The sequence below is a fragment of the Callithrix jacchus genome, chromosome 8 (genome assembly GCF_049354715.1).
Source record: "Callithrix jacchus isolate 240 chromosome 8, calJac240_pri, whole genome shotgun sequence".
NCBI classification, from domain to species: domain Eukaryota; kingdom Metazoa; phylum Chordata; class Mammalia; order Primates; family Cebidae; genus Callithrix; species Callithrix jacchus.
In genome coordinates this window covers 37,220,396-37,240,880 of record NC_133509.1, presented here as the reverse complement: position 1 = coordinate 37,240,880, position 20,485 = coordinate 37,220,396, and the positions used below count along the sequence as shown (strand labels likewise).

General features: G+C 40.2%; 1 protein-coding gene and 1 long non-coding RNA gene across 8 annotated transcripts in view; one reads left to right on the top strand and one right to left on the bottom strand.

The window, feature by feature from the left end:
- Nucleotides 1-20,485, top strand: part of FAM227B (family with sequence similarity 227 member B) — a 315,059-nt gene that overhangs the window by 89,848 nt on the left and 204,726 nt on the right. For all 7 annotated transcript variants that reach the window (XM_078334214.1, XM_078334215.1, XM_054239626.2 and 4 more), the window contains one exon: nt 14,853-14,990. In XM_078334214.1, the coding sequence (XP_078190340.1) occupies nt 14,853-14,990 (138 nt within the window). The remainder of the gene's footprint in view (nt 1-14,852; nt 14,991-20,485) is intronic.
- On the bottom strand, nt 1,086-9,085 carry LOC128928770 (uncharacterized). The gene is made up of 2 exons (XR_008474289.2): nt 8,883-9,085; nt 1,086-3,527 (listed from the first exon to the last, which is right to left on the bottom strand). It is a non-coding gene; the product is annotated as an uncharacterized LOC128928770 (long non-coding RNA).

The following is a 20,485-nucleotide window of genomic DNA, read 5'->3' as shown; positions in this document are numbered from 1 at the left end:
TTTTGAATCTCAATTTTCTATATTATATTCAAAAAGAAAAACAGAGAAAAAGCAAAGTAAGAAACAATCAAAGAATTACTTCAAAAAGTGTTCCGTGCTTGAAAAACTTGAGTTTCTAGTTTGAAAGAGATTATCTGGTGCTTAGGACAATGGATAAAAATCGATGTATGCCACAGTAAATTGTTTTGAGTCTTCAGAATCCAGAAAAAAAAAAAAAAAAGAAAATGCTAAAAGCTTCCAGAAAACAGAAAGATTCAGAAGCAGAATTGCATCCTCCCTCTTATCAGCAACTCTGAAAGATGGAATAGAACGGAACAATTTCTTACAAATTCTAAGGGAGAATTATTTACAGCCTAGGACCCCTAGACCCAACCAATTTGTCAAGTAAGTGTAAGGATGAACCAAAGACACTGTTAACTTATATATATCTTTTCTTATCATGTTACTGGAGAAAAAAAATTACCAAAATAAGGAGTAAATTAAGGAAGAGGTTAAGATGACAGTCAAGAAATGGAGGCTTTGTCACATAAGGCATGTAAATTGAATCCCCAAAATAGTGAAGGGAGCTCCCTAGATAATAACTGAGCAAGCCTAGTGAAAAAATTTGTTCAGATTTGAGCACGTTGGCAGGCTTTGGGAGAGATGTTTCCAAGAATATTAAACTCAGAAAGAATCCCTAGTGCATCTGAATGTATTCAGAAGTAATTTAAAACGTCGTGGGTGGAGTAGTTTTTAGCTAAGTTAATTGTAAGTACATAGAACAGAAGAAAATGAAAACATCCAAAGATGATTAACTTCAGAGAAACAAATTTTCTTAAGAAAATAAGTAAAGCAGATTCATTTTTTAAAATCTCAATTCTCCACATTATTCTTTAGATTCAACAAAACAAAACTGGTTCAGTTGTCAACACGATTTTACATAGTTATAATGTAAATATTGATATCCACAAAATGAAAAATTTAACAGTTGGTATTATGTAAATGAGAAGAGCAGCACGTCTGCCCGGGGGCTCTTGGCTAGCAAGAGGGTCCCAACCTGGATAGGGGCGTGCGTGAAAGATAAAAGATGACAGACAGATGGGGTCTTGAGGGTTGAGAAGCTATGCTTCACCAACAACTTTATTGCGCTCAGGGTCTGGTTATATACGTTACAAGTAGAGTTGCTTACATAAAACACAAAAGTTATTTCCATGAGATAAAGGGGAACACAAAGTTTTACCATAAAATTATAAGTTTTCTTACATCAGATAAGCATAATGGAATACTTAAGTCACAAGGTAAGTAAGTTATGCCCAGTTGTAAATACTTAACAATTGTAAATACTTAAGTTATTATTTTACAACTATTGTAGCAAGGATCCAAAAATGAACACAATGAAGCAATAAACCATAAGGAACCAAAAGTGGACCCATAATGTAATGTCTGTTAATTATTTTGAATAGCATAGTCCCTCTCTCGGTTCCTGCTTTCCCTCAGCTCAACTTGCCCCAACTGGGGATCTGTGTCCGGGATGAAGCTCACCATATGGCGAGGCCCATTTTCTAGGGGCCTCACATGGGAGGGTTCCCCACAGTTCCCTCTTTTTTTGTTTTTAAATGCAACTCAAAAAGCTTGAGCCACAATTGTTGAAGGGAGGAGAACACAAGGCGAAAGAATACCGGGAGAAGGACTATAAGAAGGAGTAAAGCGACTCCAATACCAATTAAAGAGGAAAAAGATGGGAGATGAACTCCATATACCCAGGAAGACAAGGTGTCCACAATATCCTTAGCCACATATGTATCTTGAGGCAAATCCTTACGAGAAAAGTCAATAGCATGAATTTCTTGCTGTAATTCCATAACATCCAAGGATAGATTATTATGCGACCATATACCTTGCAGACGGGCCTTAACAAGAGGCCACTGCCAGGCAGTGTCATTATAAGGAGGTCACACATATGTATTTATAGTCTACATGGCAATGAAGAGCCATGTGATTTTGCATGTTATAAATCTTATCCCCTAAAATGTTAACAGTCTCCTCTAAGGCATTTAATTTAGCTTCAATTTTTTTTTATCAATATCCATTTGAGTTCCCATAGAAACTGAGATGTTTTTAGCGAGATGATTAACATAAGCCGCAGATTGAACACTGTGTGCAAGACTAACAGCAGCTGTAGCCACCGTCACAACAACAGTCACAATGGCCAAAATGCTGGCAATTAAAACTCCTATGAAACATTTAGGTCAGACCATCAGATCCCTGACTTGGTGTGAAATTTGAAGTCCCCTCTCATCATACTAGTCACCAGAAATATTAACAGGGAGCATCACATATAGTGGTTGATGGACATGAATAGTGGGAGTAGGAAACATAGAGGAATCAAGACAATTGGTAAGAGTACAATTTTCACAAGAGACAATATAATGCCCCCCTTTTTCTGAGATAGTCACATTACCAAAGATAATAGCGTATGGAGATGTGACACAAGCTTGCCCAAAGATATGTTTTTTAGAAGGGTAAGAGAAGCTTCTAGAACTGGCCCTTAGAAAACTGAGAGTCAGTGCGACAAACAGTTTCCAAAGAGAAGTATATGCTTTGCCCTTAGCAGTAGTAAAAATAGGGGTGCTCCACCCCCAGGCATTTCATTGCGTGTAATATCAGTTGCCAAAGGGAGAGGGATAGACCAGTCATATAAAGTAAACCCAGGGAATAAGGAAGCACTTGCTTTTGCTTGGGATAACAAAATTTCCAAGGCGGTGATGGGTCAAGAGAGGAATTACTAGGTCAGCACCGTCGTCTTTCCATTAAGGGAAACTCTGGGGAGGATATGTTAATTGATTCTCTAATTCCTAAATAAGACAATCTTCAATCTCGACCAAAATAAGTTTCACCAGGAAGCAATTTATTAGGTCCAGCAAAAGTATGCAAACGCTTCATGCCAAGGTCAAAGCAGAAAGGACCAGGTGAAAATGATAAGGACGGTGATTGCATAGACATAACATTATCATAAGAATAATCATCCCATATCTTGGAAGCATAAAAACACATGGGAGGCACTGCAGCTTTTGCGGAATAAGTATAATTAGCTATTTGTGGAGTAATATGAGTAGAAGAGGGAAACCCAAGTACAGAAGTATCATTAAACTGGGAAGGTTTGGTCATCCCAGGTCACAGGCCTAAGCACTGGAGGATCAGGAACATATGCCCACAACTTCTGAGAAGAAGTCAAGTATGAATGACCTCCAGGAATTTGACAAGACAAAATAGCCATCATAGCAATAAACATAACTTTAGGTGTATGAGGAGTGTTCTGAACATCCACTAAATGAGCAGCTTCCGCACTAAGCTTCTTCATCTGGCTCCAAGTTGTCCGTTACTCCAGCGGAAGGAGATTGTCCGTTTGTTCCTCAGGCGGTGACGCGATGGGGGGTTCCTCAGGTGCAGACAGCAAAAGCGAGCTATCAGGGCGTTTTGCCCGCCCATTGGTGGAAAATCCATGCTTTACCAGGTGTTCAGGAACCCACACCGGGGCGTCAGCCGATCTAGGAAAAACACAGACATGTCCTCATTCCCATATGAGGACTGGATCGGGTCCATTCCAAGTATTAGTTAACACATCTTTCCATAGCACCTCCGGGTGGATGGAGGCTTTTGGGTGCCAAAAGTGGTTGGCAGCTGAGCGTCCTTCAGAATCAAAAGTTAAAAAATTGATGACATATAAAGCATTTTGAAGCCAATTATGGGGTGTTTTATGTAAGTCCCCACCAGAGTCTTCCTTTTTCAACTTATGGAGCATAAGTTTTAGTGTAGCACAGGCATTTTCAACAATACCTTGGCCCTGTGGATTATAGGGAATACCTGTACGATATTGAATCTGAAATTGAGAACAAAAGGTTGAAAAACTCTTACTAATGTAAGCCGGGCCATTTTCTGTTTGGAGGATTTTAGGAGCACCTAAAATGGAGAAAACATTAAGACAGTGAGCAGCTACATCCTTTGTACCCTCGCCAGTATGAGCAGAAGCTACAAGAAAATGGGAAAAGGTGTCAATGGTGATATGAATATATTGGAGCTTCCCACAAGGAGGGAAAGTATGTAACATCCATTTGATAAATATATCCACTCCATAAACCACGAGGGTTAACCCCAAACCAACGGGGAAGGCAAATGAGGAAGGCAAGCAGTGCATTGTTTCACAATTTGGTGAACCTGTTCTTTAGTAATTTTAAATTGTAAATGAAGACTGCGGGCATTCTGATGATGTAAAGCATGCGACGCCACAGCCTGTGGAAGGGAATTTAAAACAGGAAAAGCAAACTGAGTCAGTTGGTCAGCATGATGATTTCCTTCAGCAAGAGGTCCAGGTAACATAGAATGAGCTCTAATATGTCCAATAAAAAAGGGGTGCAATCTTTGCCTGATAGTTTGCTGTAAGGGACACAAAAGGCGGATGATCAGAGAGAAATCAGAATATGTTAATGGAGAGGTTTCTAAATCTTGAACCAGACGGACAACATACTGGCTGTCAGAGTAGATGTTTAAAGGAACGTCCCACTTAGAGAGAACATGTTGAACAGCTACAAGTTCCACATGCTGGGCCCAAGATTCTGTTGTTTTAAAAGAAAACAGTTTAGCCTTAACAGTGCCTGCAGCTATACCGGAGGAAGAGCCGTCAGTGAAAGCTAAATAGGCATGTAACAAAGGAGCTCTTACACAAGTCTGAGGAAAAACAAGAGAGCATTGGGAATAAAAATGAAGAACTTTATCAGGTGGGAAATGACATTTAACATTACCAGAGTAAGCGGCGAAAGCAACTTGCCAGTTATCTGAAAATTGCCAAAGCCAGGTTTGTTGAGGGGTATTATAAGGGATAATAATTTCAGGTGGTTCAGTTCCAAATAAAGCTGGGGCCCGAATACGACCCTTGGCCACCAGAGTGACAACTAAGTCATAATATGGAGAAATTACTTTACCACAGCTTGCGGGAAGATGAAGCCACTCTAATATAACTTGTTGCCAGAAAACACCTGTGGGAGGTTAAGAGGTACGGAGAATACAGACGCCAAGGAATATTAAGTTGAATTCTAGTTAATTTTTGATCTAAAATAACTTGATGTACTAGTTTCAATGTCTGCTTTGCAGAGTCAATCAATTTTCTGGGAGACGATGGATTAGGAGAACCTTTTAAAATATCAAATAAAGGCTTTAATTGTCCAGTAGTAAGTTTCAAACTGGGTCTAATCCAATTAATAACACTTAGAAATTTTTGAAAATCATTTAAGGAGGTTAAACTTGCAGTAGACAATTTAGGAGTTACAAATGAAACTCGTTGAGACTCAATACGGTCCAAATAATGATAAGGAGCAACAGTTTGAACGTTATCTGGGGCTAAAATCAGGTTAGCTTGCTTCAAATGGTGCTTAAGGGAATCAAAAGCAGCAAACAACAAAAAGTCAGTAGCAGCAGCTAACAGTAAATCATCCATATAATGTAAAAGGAGAACATCAGGAAATTGATGCCGAACAGGAAAAATTGCCTTAGCAACAAAAGCTTGACAGAAGGTGGGACTATTGGCCATTCCTTGGGGCAGGACTATTCATTCATACCTGTCATAAGGCTGGCCAAAATTGGTAGATGGAATGCTAAAAGCAAAACATTTACAATCTTGTGGTGCCAAGGGAATGGTAAAGAAACAATCCTTTAAGTCATAATTAACATTTTCTAATTTTGTGGAACAGCCACAGGGGAAGGCAGTCCAGGTTGTAATGAACCCATAATTTCCATGGTTTCATTTACTTTTCTCAAATCTTGTAACAATCTCCACTTACCAGATTTCTTTTTTATAACAAAAATAGGAGAATTCCAAGGGATGCAGGTAGATCTGATATGGCCCGCTTCAAGTTGTTCCCGAACCAACTTTTGGGCAGCTACAATTTTATCACCAGATAAGGGCCATTGTTCTACCCATACCGGAGAATCAGACTTCTAAGTGATAGCTTTGGCATGAGCATCGGGATTTGCAATGGCCCCTAGGCAAATACCTCAGCCCAGAGTGATCAGTTTTTTATGGAAGTTGCAAAGGCTCTGTTATACCTTGCCAATGTTTGCCCAAGCCCTTATTGGGCTGCTATCCTTGTTTAGTCATATGATAAGCTACATCTCCAGTTACCAAATGCACCCCCATAGCTTCCAGGAGATCCCTTCCCCACAAATTAAGAGGGATTTCTGAAATAATATAAGGGTGAAAATAGCCTTAATGACCTTCATTATCTGACCAAAATAAAAGATTGGCTGCTTGTTCAGGATTATTACTCATACCAATGCCTTGGAGGGAGGTAATAGTCGGAGTTGTCAACTAAGTAGAAGGCCAATGTTTTGCAGAAATAATAGACACATCAGCACCTGTATCCAATAACCCACGAAAGAATTTTCCATTAATATTAATGGTTAATTCAGGTCTTGTAGCAGAAATAGATTGCACCCAATAAGCGTGAGAAGAAGAACCAAATGCTTTATGTTTTCTCTGGGACTGAGTTAAAGGAATACCTATATGAGTAGTAACAGGAATAAGCAAAAGCTGAGCAAAAGGCTGATCAGGGGTTAAGGTGTAAATACCTTGTGGTGCCCAAGTCACAACTCGAATTTCTCCAGTGTAGTCAGCATCAATAACTCCTGGAACAACTTGCAAGCCTTTTAAAGACCAGCTGCTTTGTCCCAAAAGTAACCCTACATGATCTGCTGGCAGTGGTCCAAAAACACCAGTAGGAATGGCTTGCGGGCCCATATCCAAAGTTAATACTTGTCTGGAGGAGGGACAGAGGTCAAGTCCTGCACTGTGTGGGGTTGCTCTGTAAAGTTGTGAAATGGATTTATTACCACTGGGGGAGAGACTGCCTGAATCACAGTTGCCCTGAATTTCTGGGGGGGGGGTGTCGAGACAGCCCCCCTTGGGAGTTTCCTGATTTGGGAAGCAAAGGATTTCCTTGTGCATCACGCTTAGAGCGACATTCAGCAGCCCAAGGATTACCTCAATGACAAAGAGGACATTCCCCAGGCTGCTGTGACTTGATGTTATGCAGGCTGGGTTGAGGAACAGGCAAGGCAGGTATAACAGCTTGGCAGAATTTTGCCACATGGCCAAGGCCCCCACAGTGATAACACTTCACAGCTGACTTGTCCCCTTTATTGCCAAATTTTTGTTTTATAAAAGCGGCTACTGTCATGCCAGCCTGCGCGGCAGCCATGGGAAGCCCTTGTTGATATGCAGGGCCTATATCAGCCCAAAGGCGAATGTAGTCAACCAAGGTGCCCTTTTTACTCCAGGGCCTAATAGCAGCCTGACAAGCAGAATTAGCATTTTCATAAGCTAATTGTTTAATCAGCATTGTTTTAGCCTCAGCATTCTGTACTTGTCTCACGACTGCTTGAAGCAGCCAAGCTACAAAATCTTGATAAGATTCATCAGGACCTTGTCTTATTTTTGCCAATTCCTTCGTTTTAACTCCTGTAGAAGGCAATTGTTTCCAGGTCCTTGCAGCGAGCATATTAATCTGGGCATATGCTTCTGATGGCAAGGTAGCCTGAGCTGCCAAAGGTTCGTAATATTCTTTTCCTACAAGCATATCAGCAGTTATAGGTACCTTGTCACCGTGATTTCTTTCAGCCTGCTCATAGGCAGCATCCTCATAATTAGCTCTCTAAAGTAAATAATCACCACCACAGAAACATGCTTTAGTCAAACATCCCCAATCACAAGGGGGGAGAGCAGAGATAGTCAAATTTTCTATAAGAGAAATAAAATATGGAGCGGTAGGTCCATATTGTACAACTGCCTCTTTTATTTCTTTTAGTGTCTTACGAGGAATAGGATCATAATTTCTAACCGATTGCCTTGATTATCCACCACCTCAATAACAGGATAAAGAGCAGGAAATATATTGTCATACTCAGTAAAACCTCTATGTAAAGACATTAAAGCATGAGTCAACAGTGTTATCGGAGCGGCAGTGGTAGACCATAAGGCCATCAGCAAAGCACCAGAAGGTGTGGCTGCTTGCTGAACTACAGGATATAACTTCTGCTGGTTAGTAAATGCTCCCGAACAAAGTGAAAGCAAATCCTGAAACTGACGAGCAAGATCTGGAGGCAAAGTAAAAGTTACTGGCCCAGGGTCCCACTGAGGTGCAGTCCCCGGAGTAGACATTATGGGATCCGGTTGAGTCACAATAACTTCAGTCAATGGAACATCAAGCAAATTAGGATCATACTCACTATGATGACTGCAAGACCCTTGTTCAACAAGCTCCTCGCGATCCGGAGAGACAGGGAGAAGGTCAGCACCTGCAATGCTCGGTGGCATTGGGAAATGAGGATCTGTCTGTTTGGTTAGTGAAGTGGAGGAAGAATAGGGTGGTGTGGAAGGGTGAGAAGGGCAAACACATTTGTGGAACTTACCCCAGACAGTTAACAACACAGAAGCTTGTGGCACGTCCTTATTACAGAAGCAAAAGTGGTCAATTTTTTCCCCTATAACAGCCCATGTAGATACATCCAGCACACCTCCTTCACGAACCCAAGGGCAAAATTTACGAATAATCTGCAAAAATTCCTCTACTTGTTTTAGTTTAATATCATGACCCTGAGACTTTATCATAGAATGCAACAATTATACAAACAACTTATGTTCCTTTGACTCTATATACTTCATGTTTTACTCCAGATGATATTTGTTGAATCTTCTGCAAATGATTTTTCAAGGATTATATGTACAAAAGTGGGGAGAAAAGTGGAAAAGTGATTATATGGATACTTTTATATCCATATATCCTTGATTATATGGAAAATCAAGGATAGAAAGTAAAAATGGATAGAAAATCAAACTCTTTAACTTCACTTACCACCACGGCCTCTCACTCTTTATGGGTCACCGGTGTCCCCAATGTTGAAGTCCCTTCTTTGGACGCCACCTGAGAAGGGCAGCATGTCTGCTGGGGGCTCTTGGCCAGCAAGAGGGTTTCAACCTGGATGGGGGGGGTGCGCAGAAGATAAAAGATGACAGACAGATGGGGTCTGGAGGGTTGAGAAGCTATGCTTCACCAACAACTTTATTGCGCTCAGTGTCTGGTTATATACATTACAAGTAGAGTTGCTTACATAAAACACAAATGTTATTTCCATTGGATAAAGGGGAACACAACATTTTACCATAAAATCATGTCTCCTTACATCAGATAAGCATAATGGAATACTTAAGTCACAAGGTAAGTAAGTTACGCCCAGTTGTAAATACTTAACAATTGTAAATACTTAAGTCGCAAGGTAATTTACGCCCAGTTTTAAGTACTTAACAATTGTAAATACTTAAGTCACGAGGTAAGTAAGTTACGCCCAGTTGTAAATACTTAACAATTGTAAATACTTAAGTCACAAGGTAAGTAAGTTATGCTCAGTTGTAAATACTTAACAATTGTAAATACTTAAGTCACAAGGTAAGTTACGCCCAGTTGTAAATACTTAACAATTGTAAATACTTATTATTTTACAACTATTATAGCAAGGATCCAAAAATGAACACAATGAAGCAATAAACATAAGGAACCGAAAGTGGACACAATGCCTCCCATGTCCTCATATCCATAAAGTAATGTCTGTTAATTATTTTGAATAGCATAGTCCCTCTCTTGGTTCCTGCTTTCCCTCAGCTCAACTTCCCCCAACCGGGGATCTGTGTCCCAGCTCAAGCTCACCATATGGCGAGGCTCATTTCCTAGGGGCCTCACACGGGAGTGTTCCCCACAGTGTATGTGTCTATCAGTCAATAGGCATATGGGTTATTTTGCTAAAAAAATTTTTATTTGAGACCAGCTTGGCCAATGTGCTGAAACCCCTTCTCTACTAAAAATACAAAAATTAGCTGGGCAGGGTGGTAGGCACCTGTCCCAGCTACTCAGGAGGCTGAGGCAGGAGAATCACTTGAACCCAGGAGATGGAGGTTGCAGTAAGCTGAGATCACACCACTGCACTCCAGCCTGGGCAGTAAGAGTGAGACTCTGTCTCAAAATAGATATATATATATTTAATAACTGTGTAATATTCTCCTATTTTCCTCCTCCTCTCCCTCCCCCTTCTCATTCTCCTCCCACTCCTCCCCCTCCTCCCTCTCCCCTTCCTCTCCCCTTCCTCTTCCTCCTCCCCCTCCTCCCCCTACCCTTCTCCTCCTCCTCCTCCCCCTTTTTCTTTCTTTTCTTCCTCTTCATCCTCTTTTTTTTTTCTTCTTCTTTATATAGATACAGGGTCTTCTTATGTTGGCCAGGCTGGTCTTGAAATTCTGGGCTCAAGGGATTCTCCCACCTTGGCATCCCAAAGTGCTAGGATTACAGGTGTGATCCACTGTGCCTCACCACTTCTATTTTTTATCATTATAAGTAATGCTGTAATTAATATCATATATATAGATGTATGTATATATGTATGTATGTGTATATGTGTGTGTGTGTGTGTGTATTTTGATTATATTTCCAAAGGACAAATTCTAGAATTAGGAACACTAGTTCAAACAATATAAATGTTTTCAAGGCTCTTGATATGTATTGCTCGATGACTCTGCAGACTGTACTAATTGATACCCCCTTTTCCCAGTCATGTATCTATTTTTATCTACTTAAAAAAACTTTGTAAACTTGTATGTCTATACTTCCCTATTATTTTGTAAATAATAAAAGGTGAACTTTCTTATTTTGCCTCTGCTACAAGGATTCAGTTTCTGTCTAACATACATACCCTGTGAAGATGTCTGGTATGATGTCTGGATACTCTTTCTTGTAGATGTGTCTATACATGATTCAGGCATGGCTGATTATGTTTTGAGCAGCATTATGGAAACTTTTATTTTTAGATTTGGTGGTCAGGAAGTCCTCTTTAAGGGGCGGACATTTGAGCTAAGGCATGAATAAAGTAAGGGATCCATTCATGAAAGTATCTGAGAGAAGAGAGCTGAAGGCAGAGGGAAGATGGCCATGGATGTCATGGGTCCATGGTGGCAACATTTGGGCAGGGAGTTTGTAAAAATGTCAGAGAGGTTGGGATGGTGGTTCATGCCTCTAGTCCCAGCACTTTGAGAGGCCAAGGCAAGAGAATTGCTTCAGCCTAGGAGTTCGAGACCAGCCTGGGCAACACAGTGAAATCCCATGTCTATGAAAAATTAAAAAATTAGCTGCGCATACTAGCTCAAGCCTGTAGTTCCAGATGCTCAGTAGGACAAGATGGGAGGATCGCTTGAACCTGGAATGTCAAAGCTGCAATGAGTTGTGATCATACCACTGCACTCCAGCCTGGGTGACAGAGCAAGGCCCCATCTTTAAAAAAAATTAAAATAAATTTTTAAAAGATTGCGATAGGATATGCACCTTCTCCCAAGAGTGGATGCAAAAGCATTCAACAGTTGCCAACTCAGGAAAGGGAAAGGTTGACTGGAGGGAAGCATCCAGTTTTAAAATGTCCTGTGGTGTCAAGTGGTCCTACTTGAAGTCAGGAGATTCCAGCCACCAGTAGACTGGGGACCTATTCCAGGGTGGGTCTTGAAAGCAGTGAGGCTGATTTCCAAGTGTCAGGGCCAAACATCAATCCCTTGATTCAGAATCCTGTCCCTGTTCTAGCTTCTTGAGCCATTGTTCTGGGGCTTGTTGAATTTGAAATGCTTTGACTTGTAACTACTTGGGACTTGGGACCCCCTTACTCAAAAGGGAAAAGAAGAAACTCCATCAATCAGAGCAGATTTAAAAAAGAGAGAAGGTGGGCTGGATGTAGTGGCACACACCTGTAATCCCAGCACTTTGGGAGGCCGAGGTGGGCAGGTCATGAGGTCAATAGGTTGAGACGATCGTGGCCAAAATGGAGGGACATCATCTCTACTAAAGATATAAAAATTAGCTGCCATGGTGATGCATGCCTCTAGTTCCAGCCACTCGGGAGGCCGAGGCAGGAGAGTCGCTTGAACCTGGGAAGCAGAGGTTTCAGTGAGCTAATTCCATTGCACTCCAGCCTGGTGACAGAGTGAGACTCTGTCTCAAAAAAAAAAGAGAGAAGATATAAAATGGATTGTCTCTCACTTTAAAGAACTAGCAAAATATGAGGGCTCTCGCCTATAATCCCAGCACTTTGGGAGGCTGAGGCAGGCAGATCACCTGAGGTTGGGAGTTTGAAACCAACCTGACCAACATGGAGAAACCCTATCTCTACTAAAAGTACAAAATTAGCTGGTCGTGGTGGTACATGTCTGTAATCCCAGCTACGGGAGGGTGAGGTAGGAGAATCACTTAAACCTGGGTGGCGGAGGTTGCAGTGAGCTGAGATTGCACCATTGCACTCCAGCCTGGGCAACAAAAGTGAAGCTTCATCTCAAAAAAAAAAAAAAAAAAACGAATTGGCAAAAATCAAAATTTGCTGAACAGAGCAATTATCGTTGCAGAATTCACCTGACTTCCTTTAAATGGTGAATTCCTTGTTAGCGTTTCAAATAAAGTTTGGTATAGAAATAAATTACTTTCACATGTTTTTCTCAGGAGCTCCCATATTACGGAAAGAGAAGGAGAGGTTTGAAACTTTTCTTTGAAACTCTAAGTCTTGAACTAAATCGGACTATCAGCTAAATGAAAAAACTTTACGAATGTAAGAAAATGCAAAGAATTCACACTAATGTTTAATGACAAATGGTAAAAAACCAACTTGAATAGTTGTTGAATATCAAAAATACATTGCAGGTGAAAGAAGAAAGGAGAATGAAAAAGGAAAATTTAAAAGAGAAGGAGGAAGAGTACTTGGGAAGTTGGGTAGGAAATAGAGGTTGTTGAGAAAGTGGTTCACATGGCCTTGAGAAACAGATGTTATTGAATGAGCGAGTTTAAAGTCAAGGTGAGAGAGGATGTCCTACAGTTACTGCCCTCAAATAAATATTCCCATCCAGTTCACATATGGAGGAGTTGGGCGGGAGGGAGGTGGATGGGATTTTTTGTTGTGATTTTTCAAAAAAATTTTCATGGACCAAGTTAGGATTTCACCAGAAAAAACTGTGTTTTGTGTGATCACAGCTATCTCTAGATATTGACATAAAATAATTCAGGTGTGAATGCTGACAAACTAGCACATGTAATTACCACTACAAATGCAAACAATTAGAGACTGATGTCTCACCCACTATAAACATCTCACCATCTCTAGATTCCAAATAACCAGGAGACAGCAACATGAAAATCTTGGTAATAAAGGAGGAGCCATGATTAAGAGTCAGCCTTTGAAAGAAAGGAGAAAGATGGAGCCGAATTCTTGTCTTCATGAGCGACCTTTCTGCCAACCATTTGAGGGCTGCATCCATGGACTTAGGACACTGAAAGTACTCAAATAAGAGCAGAGAAAAATGAAAGGGCAAGAGGCCATTGACTTTCTCAGCCATTCCTTGGAGCTCACCTTTTTCAAAGCTCTCATCTTGCTTCCCTACCTTGGCTACATATTCAGTCCCTGGGGGAGCCACTTGAGTGGCTTTTACTGTTGTTCCTCCACTAATTCTCACCAGGCATTCATCCCCTTGACTGATTCTGGACCAGATCTCAATTTTTATTAATAGAATATTTATGCAAATATTCATGCAAAGGCAAAGGAGAAGGTTTTTGTTTTTTTGTTTTTCTGAGACGGAGTTTCGCTCTTGTTACCCAGGCTGGAGTGCAATGGTGCGATCTTGGCTCGGCGCAACCTCCGCCTCCTGGGTTCAGGCAATTCTCCTGCCTCAGCCTCCTGAGTAGCTGGGATTACAGACACGCGCCATCATGCTCAGCTAATTTTTTGTATTTTTAGTAGAGACGGGGTTTCACCATGTTGACCAGGATGGTCTCGATCTCTTGACCTCGCGATCCACCGGCCTCTGCCTCCCAAAGTTCTGGGATTACAGGCTTGAGCCATCGCACCCGGCCAATGCTTTTTAATTTTTAAACAAACTAATTGAGAGGCCACAACACAACCATTTCTTTTATTGGGCTCTCACACTCTAGTTCACTATCCACCTACCCTAATCATCCCAGGACTAGATGATAAGGGATAGCTCTATGCACTAAAGCCTGCTGAAATTATTTAAACTAGTCAATCATAGGCCTTCTTGCCTTGCCTATTCCTTCTTAAGGAAAACGCAGTAAAGATTCATGACCATAGTTCTCCCTTCTTTCTCTGCCTCTTTACTGGCCCCAAGGCTCGCCCATGTGGGCCCCTGTGGCATGACATTCCCCTATTCTTGGGAACTGTGAGTAATAAAAGATCTTTACAAAGGCAATCTACTGATCTGTTGGCCTTACTGTACTTCAACTTTTCTATTAATGTACAATATTTTAAAACATAGGCAAGCACTCTAGAGGCACTCAAGTGAATCAAACTGAAGTCTTCTGCTAAATAAGTGATAACTGTATCTATAAACATTTAGAAAATTTTAATTTGATCGCCCGGTCTAGTGAATAATCCTCACCGAACAATCACCACTGAGCAAATATTCACTACATTTATAAGCATGTTAGTTTATAGTCATAATTATGGTTAAGATATAATATTAACAATATTAGTTCATATTAGTGTAGTACTGTCCCATTTACCAACACTTTAACATATATTTCAAAACTATTTATATTATTCACATTTTTATTGCTGAGGATACAGCCGTTTAGAGTAGTTAAATGACTTACCTAATCCTACGCAGCTTAAAAGGAACAAAAAAGGAAGTTTTTTGTTGTAAGGATGAAATGTAAAATTATCACAAAAAAATACTTTGACAAATTAAAAGGTATTTTCAAAACCCAAATTTCTTTGGCTAAATATGCATTTTATATTCACAGGTTTAAAACCTCAAAAAGGCTTTTGGACCCACTGGAAACTGAAAGAACTCTCCACAACCACCATTCATGGTAGCAAAAAAGCACCTACTAAATCAGTAAAAAAGAGAATTGCAGGCAGTCGAGAAAATATATCAACCAGTAAGTAAAGTTTTTTTATACTGCAGAATGGAATAGGTAGCAAAATCAAGTATATTAAGTTATTTATTAGTCAGAATTTTCTAATTATTTATTTTTTGGTGAGGGTCTTAAAATAAAATTTGATTTATAGATCAATGTTATAGTGATACACACTTAATTCCTTTTTCCATTTGCCTGTTGTAAAATAATGATGTTTTTTACTTTTATCCTTTTTGTATTTATGTATACTACAGATATTGTTACTTCTACTTCTGTTACTAAGTGGTTAATCAAGTGTTTTCTGAATAGATATGTTTAAATTTTTTATTTTGTTCATTTAAATTATGTTTTTTTTAGAGTTTCGGTTTTGTGTTGTGTTTTTCAAGACTTAACTAAGATTATAAAAATTCCTGTATTTTTTTAAGTATTTTTAAATTTCTTTATTAATTTAACTCTTTATTTCATTATAAGCAGCAAAGTTGTATTCCAATGTGATGGGGTTTTTTTCCCCTTAAATGACTCATTTATGGAATAGTCCAGTTGTAGCCTACTTGAAATACCAATTCACTTAAATTTTAATATTCTTTTCTGTTCTGTTGAGCCATATGCCAAATTCCTGCACCAAGACCAAAGTCCTCAGTTACTCTACATTAATAAGCTTTGTAAGGCAAGTGTATTTCTCTCCTGTATATGCTATTTTTTTTTTTTTTAGTACTAAACATAGGTCTAATGCTCAGGCCTCATGTCTGATCAGTTAAATCAGAATCTAGGCTTAGTACTTTTTAAAGTTCCTCAGTGCATCTGATGATTGCATGTGCATGTACAAACCACTAACACAGAGGGAAATAACTTTCTAAACTATATCTTGATAAAGGCTAAAAAGGAGGAATTAACCTACCCAACCTACTCTTTGGGAAGTTTTTTTTTAATCTTGAACTATTTAATTAGTTAAATATCCTTCTTCAGATCTGTGTACTTTGAATTTAGAGAATCACAGCTTGAACTGTGGTTTTCTGTTTTCTTACCCCAGTATATATCATCCAATATAATTTTTATCTTCTATTTGTTACATGAAATTTTCTTGTTTGCTGTCACCCTCAGTGGTTTACCAAAACTTCATACATATTTGTTTTGGGTGTGGGGGGCTCGTTTCTAGGGATTTCTAATAGAAATAGTCTACTATCTTGAGCCAATTTTGCTTATCTGTTTTTAATTCTCACCCTCACATGTGAGTAACTAAATTAAAAATTTTTTAGGAACTTTCCATTTTCTTTTCAATTTTAAGTAACAGAAAAGTGATAAGAATAGCATAGAGGACTCAAAATGGCACAGTGAGAACAACCCAGGATTGAAGCTCTCGGTCAATGTGCAGAGAGGGTGAGTCAGGGCCGCATTTCCAGACGGATCTTTGTTGCCCACAGAACGAGGAAATTTCCAGGTATAAAAGAAATGCGGGATGCCAGGCAGAGGTTTTGCCAGTGCTGTAGCGCAGTGGCGCTACACAGCGCTCTGCACAGAGAGCACTGGTCCGGGTGCCCTGTTAAACCAGCAATCTGAGACTTGAGAGGGCTGAACTTGAGACTGAATGGGACTTGGACAGTGAGCCAGCCCAGGAGATTCCAGGGAAGCAGCGTTTGGGGTAGCGCAGTGGGACAAACAAAACGGCAATTCCAAACGCTCCAGGCGCGGGCACAGCTGAACCTAGGATGGTGCAGCTCGGTGGGGGAGGGGTGTTCACCATTACCAAGGCAATCCACCCCTACTGAGGTTATACTCCCATTGCTGATGAAGCGTGCCATTGCCGAGGCAACCTGCTACAACAGAGAGACTCCGCCACAGGGCGTAGCCTGTGGCAGCAGGTCAGAGACCACAGCAGAAGGGCAGAGCCTGCAGCAACAAGGTGAACCTCACACCAGCAGGGGGGAGCCTCAGTAGGCAAATAGTGACTAGACTGCCTCCTAGATGAGCAGGAAAGCACAATGGACACTCAAAAAGAAAGCCCCAACCCCCCCGAGACAGAGCATCTGAGAAAAAAAAGGGGTTTTTTATGAGTTCTGTTGCAGCAGAATTAAACATAGCAGCCTAACAGCCCTGAATGAACAACAGAGCTCACAGCTCAGCCCTTGAGCTCCTATAAAGTACAGACTGTCTCCTCAAGCAGCTCCCTGACCCCTCTATATCCAAAAGACTGACATTTGGCAGGCATCATTCTGGGACAAAGATAGCAGAAAAAGAAACTGGTAGCATCCCTCACTGTTCTGCAGCTGCTATAGGTGCACCCCAGACAAGCAGGGCCTGGAGTGGACCTCAGCAGTCATACAGTGGAGGGGCTAGACTGGTAGAAGGAAAACGAAGTAACAGAAATACTTTATCAACAATCTGGGTGTCCACTCAGAGACCCAATAGAAAAGTCAGCAACTACACAGACGACAGGTGGATAAATCCACAAAGATGGGAAGAAACCAAAAAGGAGGAAAACACCCAAAACCAGAACACGTTGCCTCCTAGAAAGGACCAAAACTCCTCACCAGCAAGGGAACAAAGCTGGACGGAGAATGACTGTGACAAAATGACAGAATTAGACTTCAGGAGGTGGATAATGAGAAACTTTTGTGAGATAAAGGAACTTGTTTTAAATCAATGCAAAGAAACTAAGAACCTTGAAAAAGGGTTCGAGGAAATGATAAAAAGAATGGATAACTTAGAGAGGAATATGAATGAATTAAAGGAGAAGAAAAACACAATACAAGAACTTCGTGAAGCATGCACAAGTTTCAACAGCGGAATTGACCAAGCAGAAGAAAGAATATCAGAAGTCGAAGATCAACTCAATGAAATAAAACGAGAAATCAAGATCAGAGAAAAAAGCTCAAAAAGGAATGAACAAAGTCTCCAAGAAATGTGGGACTATGTGAAGAGACCTAACCTACGTTTGATAGGTGTACCAGAATGTGACGAAGAGAATGAATCCAAGTTGGAAAATACTCTTCACGACATTATCCAGGAAAATTTCCTCCACCTAGCAAGACAAGCCAACACTTAAATGCAGGAAATACAGAGAACACCACAAAGATATTCCCCAAGAAGAGCAACCCCAAGGCATATAATCGTCAGATTCAACAAGGTTGAAATGAAGGAGAAAATACTAAGGGCAGCCAGAGAGAAAGGTCGGGTCACCCACAAACGAAAACCCATCAGACACACAGCAGATCTCTCGGCAGAAACTCTACAAGCCAGAAGAGAGTGGGGGCCAATATTCAACATCCTTAAAGAAAAGAACTTTCAACCCAGAATTTCATATCCAGCCAAACTGAGCTTCAGAAGTGAAGGAAAAATAAAATCCTTTGCGAACAAGCAAGTACTCAGAGATTTTGTCACCACGAGGCCTGCTTTACAAGAGCTCCTGAAAGAGGCACTACACATAGAAAGGAACAACCAGTACCAGCCATTCCAAAATCACACTAATTGCTAAAGAGCATCAACATAATAAAGAATCTACAACAACTATTGGGGAAAACAGCCAGCTAGCATCAAAATGGCAGTATCAAATTCACACATAACAATATTAACCCTAAATGTAAATGGACTAAATGCACCAATCAAAAGACACAGACTGGCAAATTGGATAAGAATCCAAAACCCATCAGTGTGCTGTATCCAGGAAACCCATCTCACATGTAAGGATACACAAAGGCTCAAAATAAAGGAGGAAGATTTACCAAGCAAATGGAGAGCAAAAAAAAAGCAGGAGTTGCAATTCTCATCTCTGATAAAATAGACTTTAATGCAACAAAGATCAAAAGAGACAAAGAAGGCCATTACATAATGATAAAAGGATCGATACAACAAGAAGAGATAACGATCCTAAACATATATGGACCCAATACAGGAGCACCCAGATATATAAGACAAGTTCTTAATGCCTAACAAAGAGACTTAGACTCCCACAGAATAATAGTGGGAGACTTTAACACTCCACTGTCAATATTAGACACATCAACCAGACAGAAAATCAACAAGGATATCCAGGGCTTGAACTCAGACCTGGAGCAAATAAACCTGATAGACATTTACAGAACTCTCCACCCCAAATTCATAGAATATGCATTCTTCTCAGCACCACATCACACCTACTCTAAAATTGGCCACATATTTGGAAGTAAAGCACTGCTCAGCAAATGCAAAACAACTGAAATAATAACAAACAGCCTCTCAGACCATAGTGCAATCAAGTTAGAACTCAGAATTCAGAAACCTACCCAGAACCGCACAGCTTCATGGAAACTGAACAACTGGCTCTTGAATGTTGACTGGATAAACAATGAAATGAAGGCAAAAATAAAGAAGTTCTTTGAAACCAATGAGAACGAAGACACAACATGCCAGAATCTCTGGGACACATTTAAAGCAGTCTCTAGAGGAAAATATATAGCAATAAGTGCCCATATGGGGAGAATGGAGAGATCCAAAATTGACACCCTATCATCAAAATTGAAAGAGCTAGAGCAGTAAGATCAAAAAAACTCAAAACCCAGCCGAAGACAAGAAATAACTAAGATCAGAGCTGTACTGAAGGAGATAGAGATACGAAAAACCCTTCAGAAAATCAATAAATTTAAGAGCTGGTTTTTTGAAAAGATCAAAAAAATAGACAGACCACTAGCCAGATTGATTAAAAAGAAAAAAGAGAACAACCAAATAAATGCAATAAAAATGATAAAGGGGAAATCACCACAGATTCCACAGAAATTCAAACCATCATCAGAGAATATTACAAACAACTCTATGCACATAAACTAGTAAACCTGGAAGAAGTGGATCAATTCCTTGACTCCTGCATCCTCCCAAGCCTAAACCAGGAGGAAGCTAAAACTGAGTAGACCAATAACAAGGTCAGAAGTCGAGGCAGCAATTAAGAGCCTACCACACAAAAAAAGCCCAGGTCCAGACGGGTTCACAGCCGAATTCCACCAGACACATAAAGAGGAGCTGGTAACATTCCTTATGAAACTATTCCAAACAATCCAAAAAGAGGGAATCCTTCTCAAATCATTTTATGAGACCAATATCATTCTGATACCAAAACCTGGCAGAGACCCAACAAGAAAAGAAAACTTCAGGCCAATATCCATGATGAACATAGATGCAAAAATCTTCAATAAAATATTGGCAAGCCGATTGCAACAGCAAATCAAAAAACTTATCCATCATAATCATGTAGGATTCATCCCGGGGATGCAAGGCTGGTTCAATATATGCAAGTCTATAAACGTAATTCACCACGTAAACGGAACCAAAAACAAAAACCACACGATTATCTCAATTGACGCAGAGAAGGCATTCGACAAAATTCAACAGCGCTTTATGCTAAAAACCCTCAATAAACTCTGTATCGATGGAACGTATCTCAAAGTAATAAAAGCTATTTATGACAAACCAACAGCCAATATCATACTTAATGGGCAAAAACTGGAAGGATTCCCTTTGAAATGTGGCACTAGACAAAGATGCCCTCT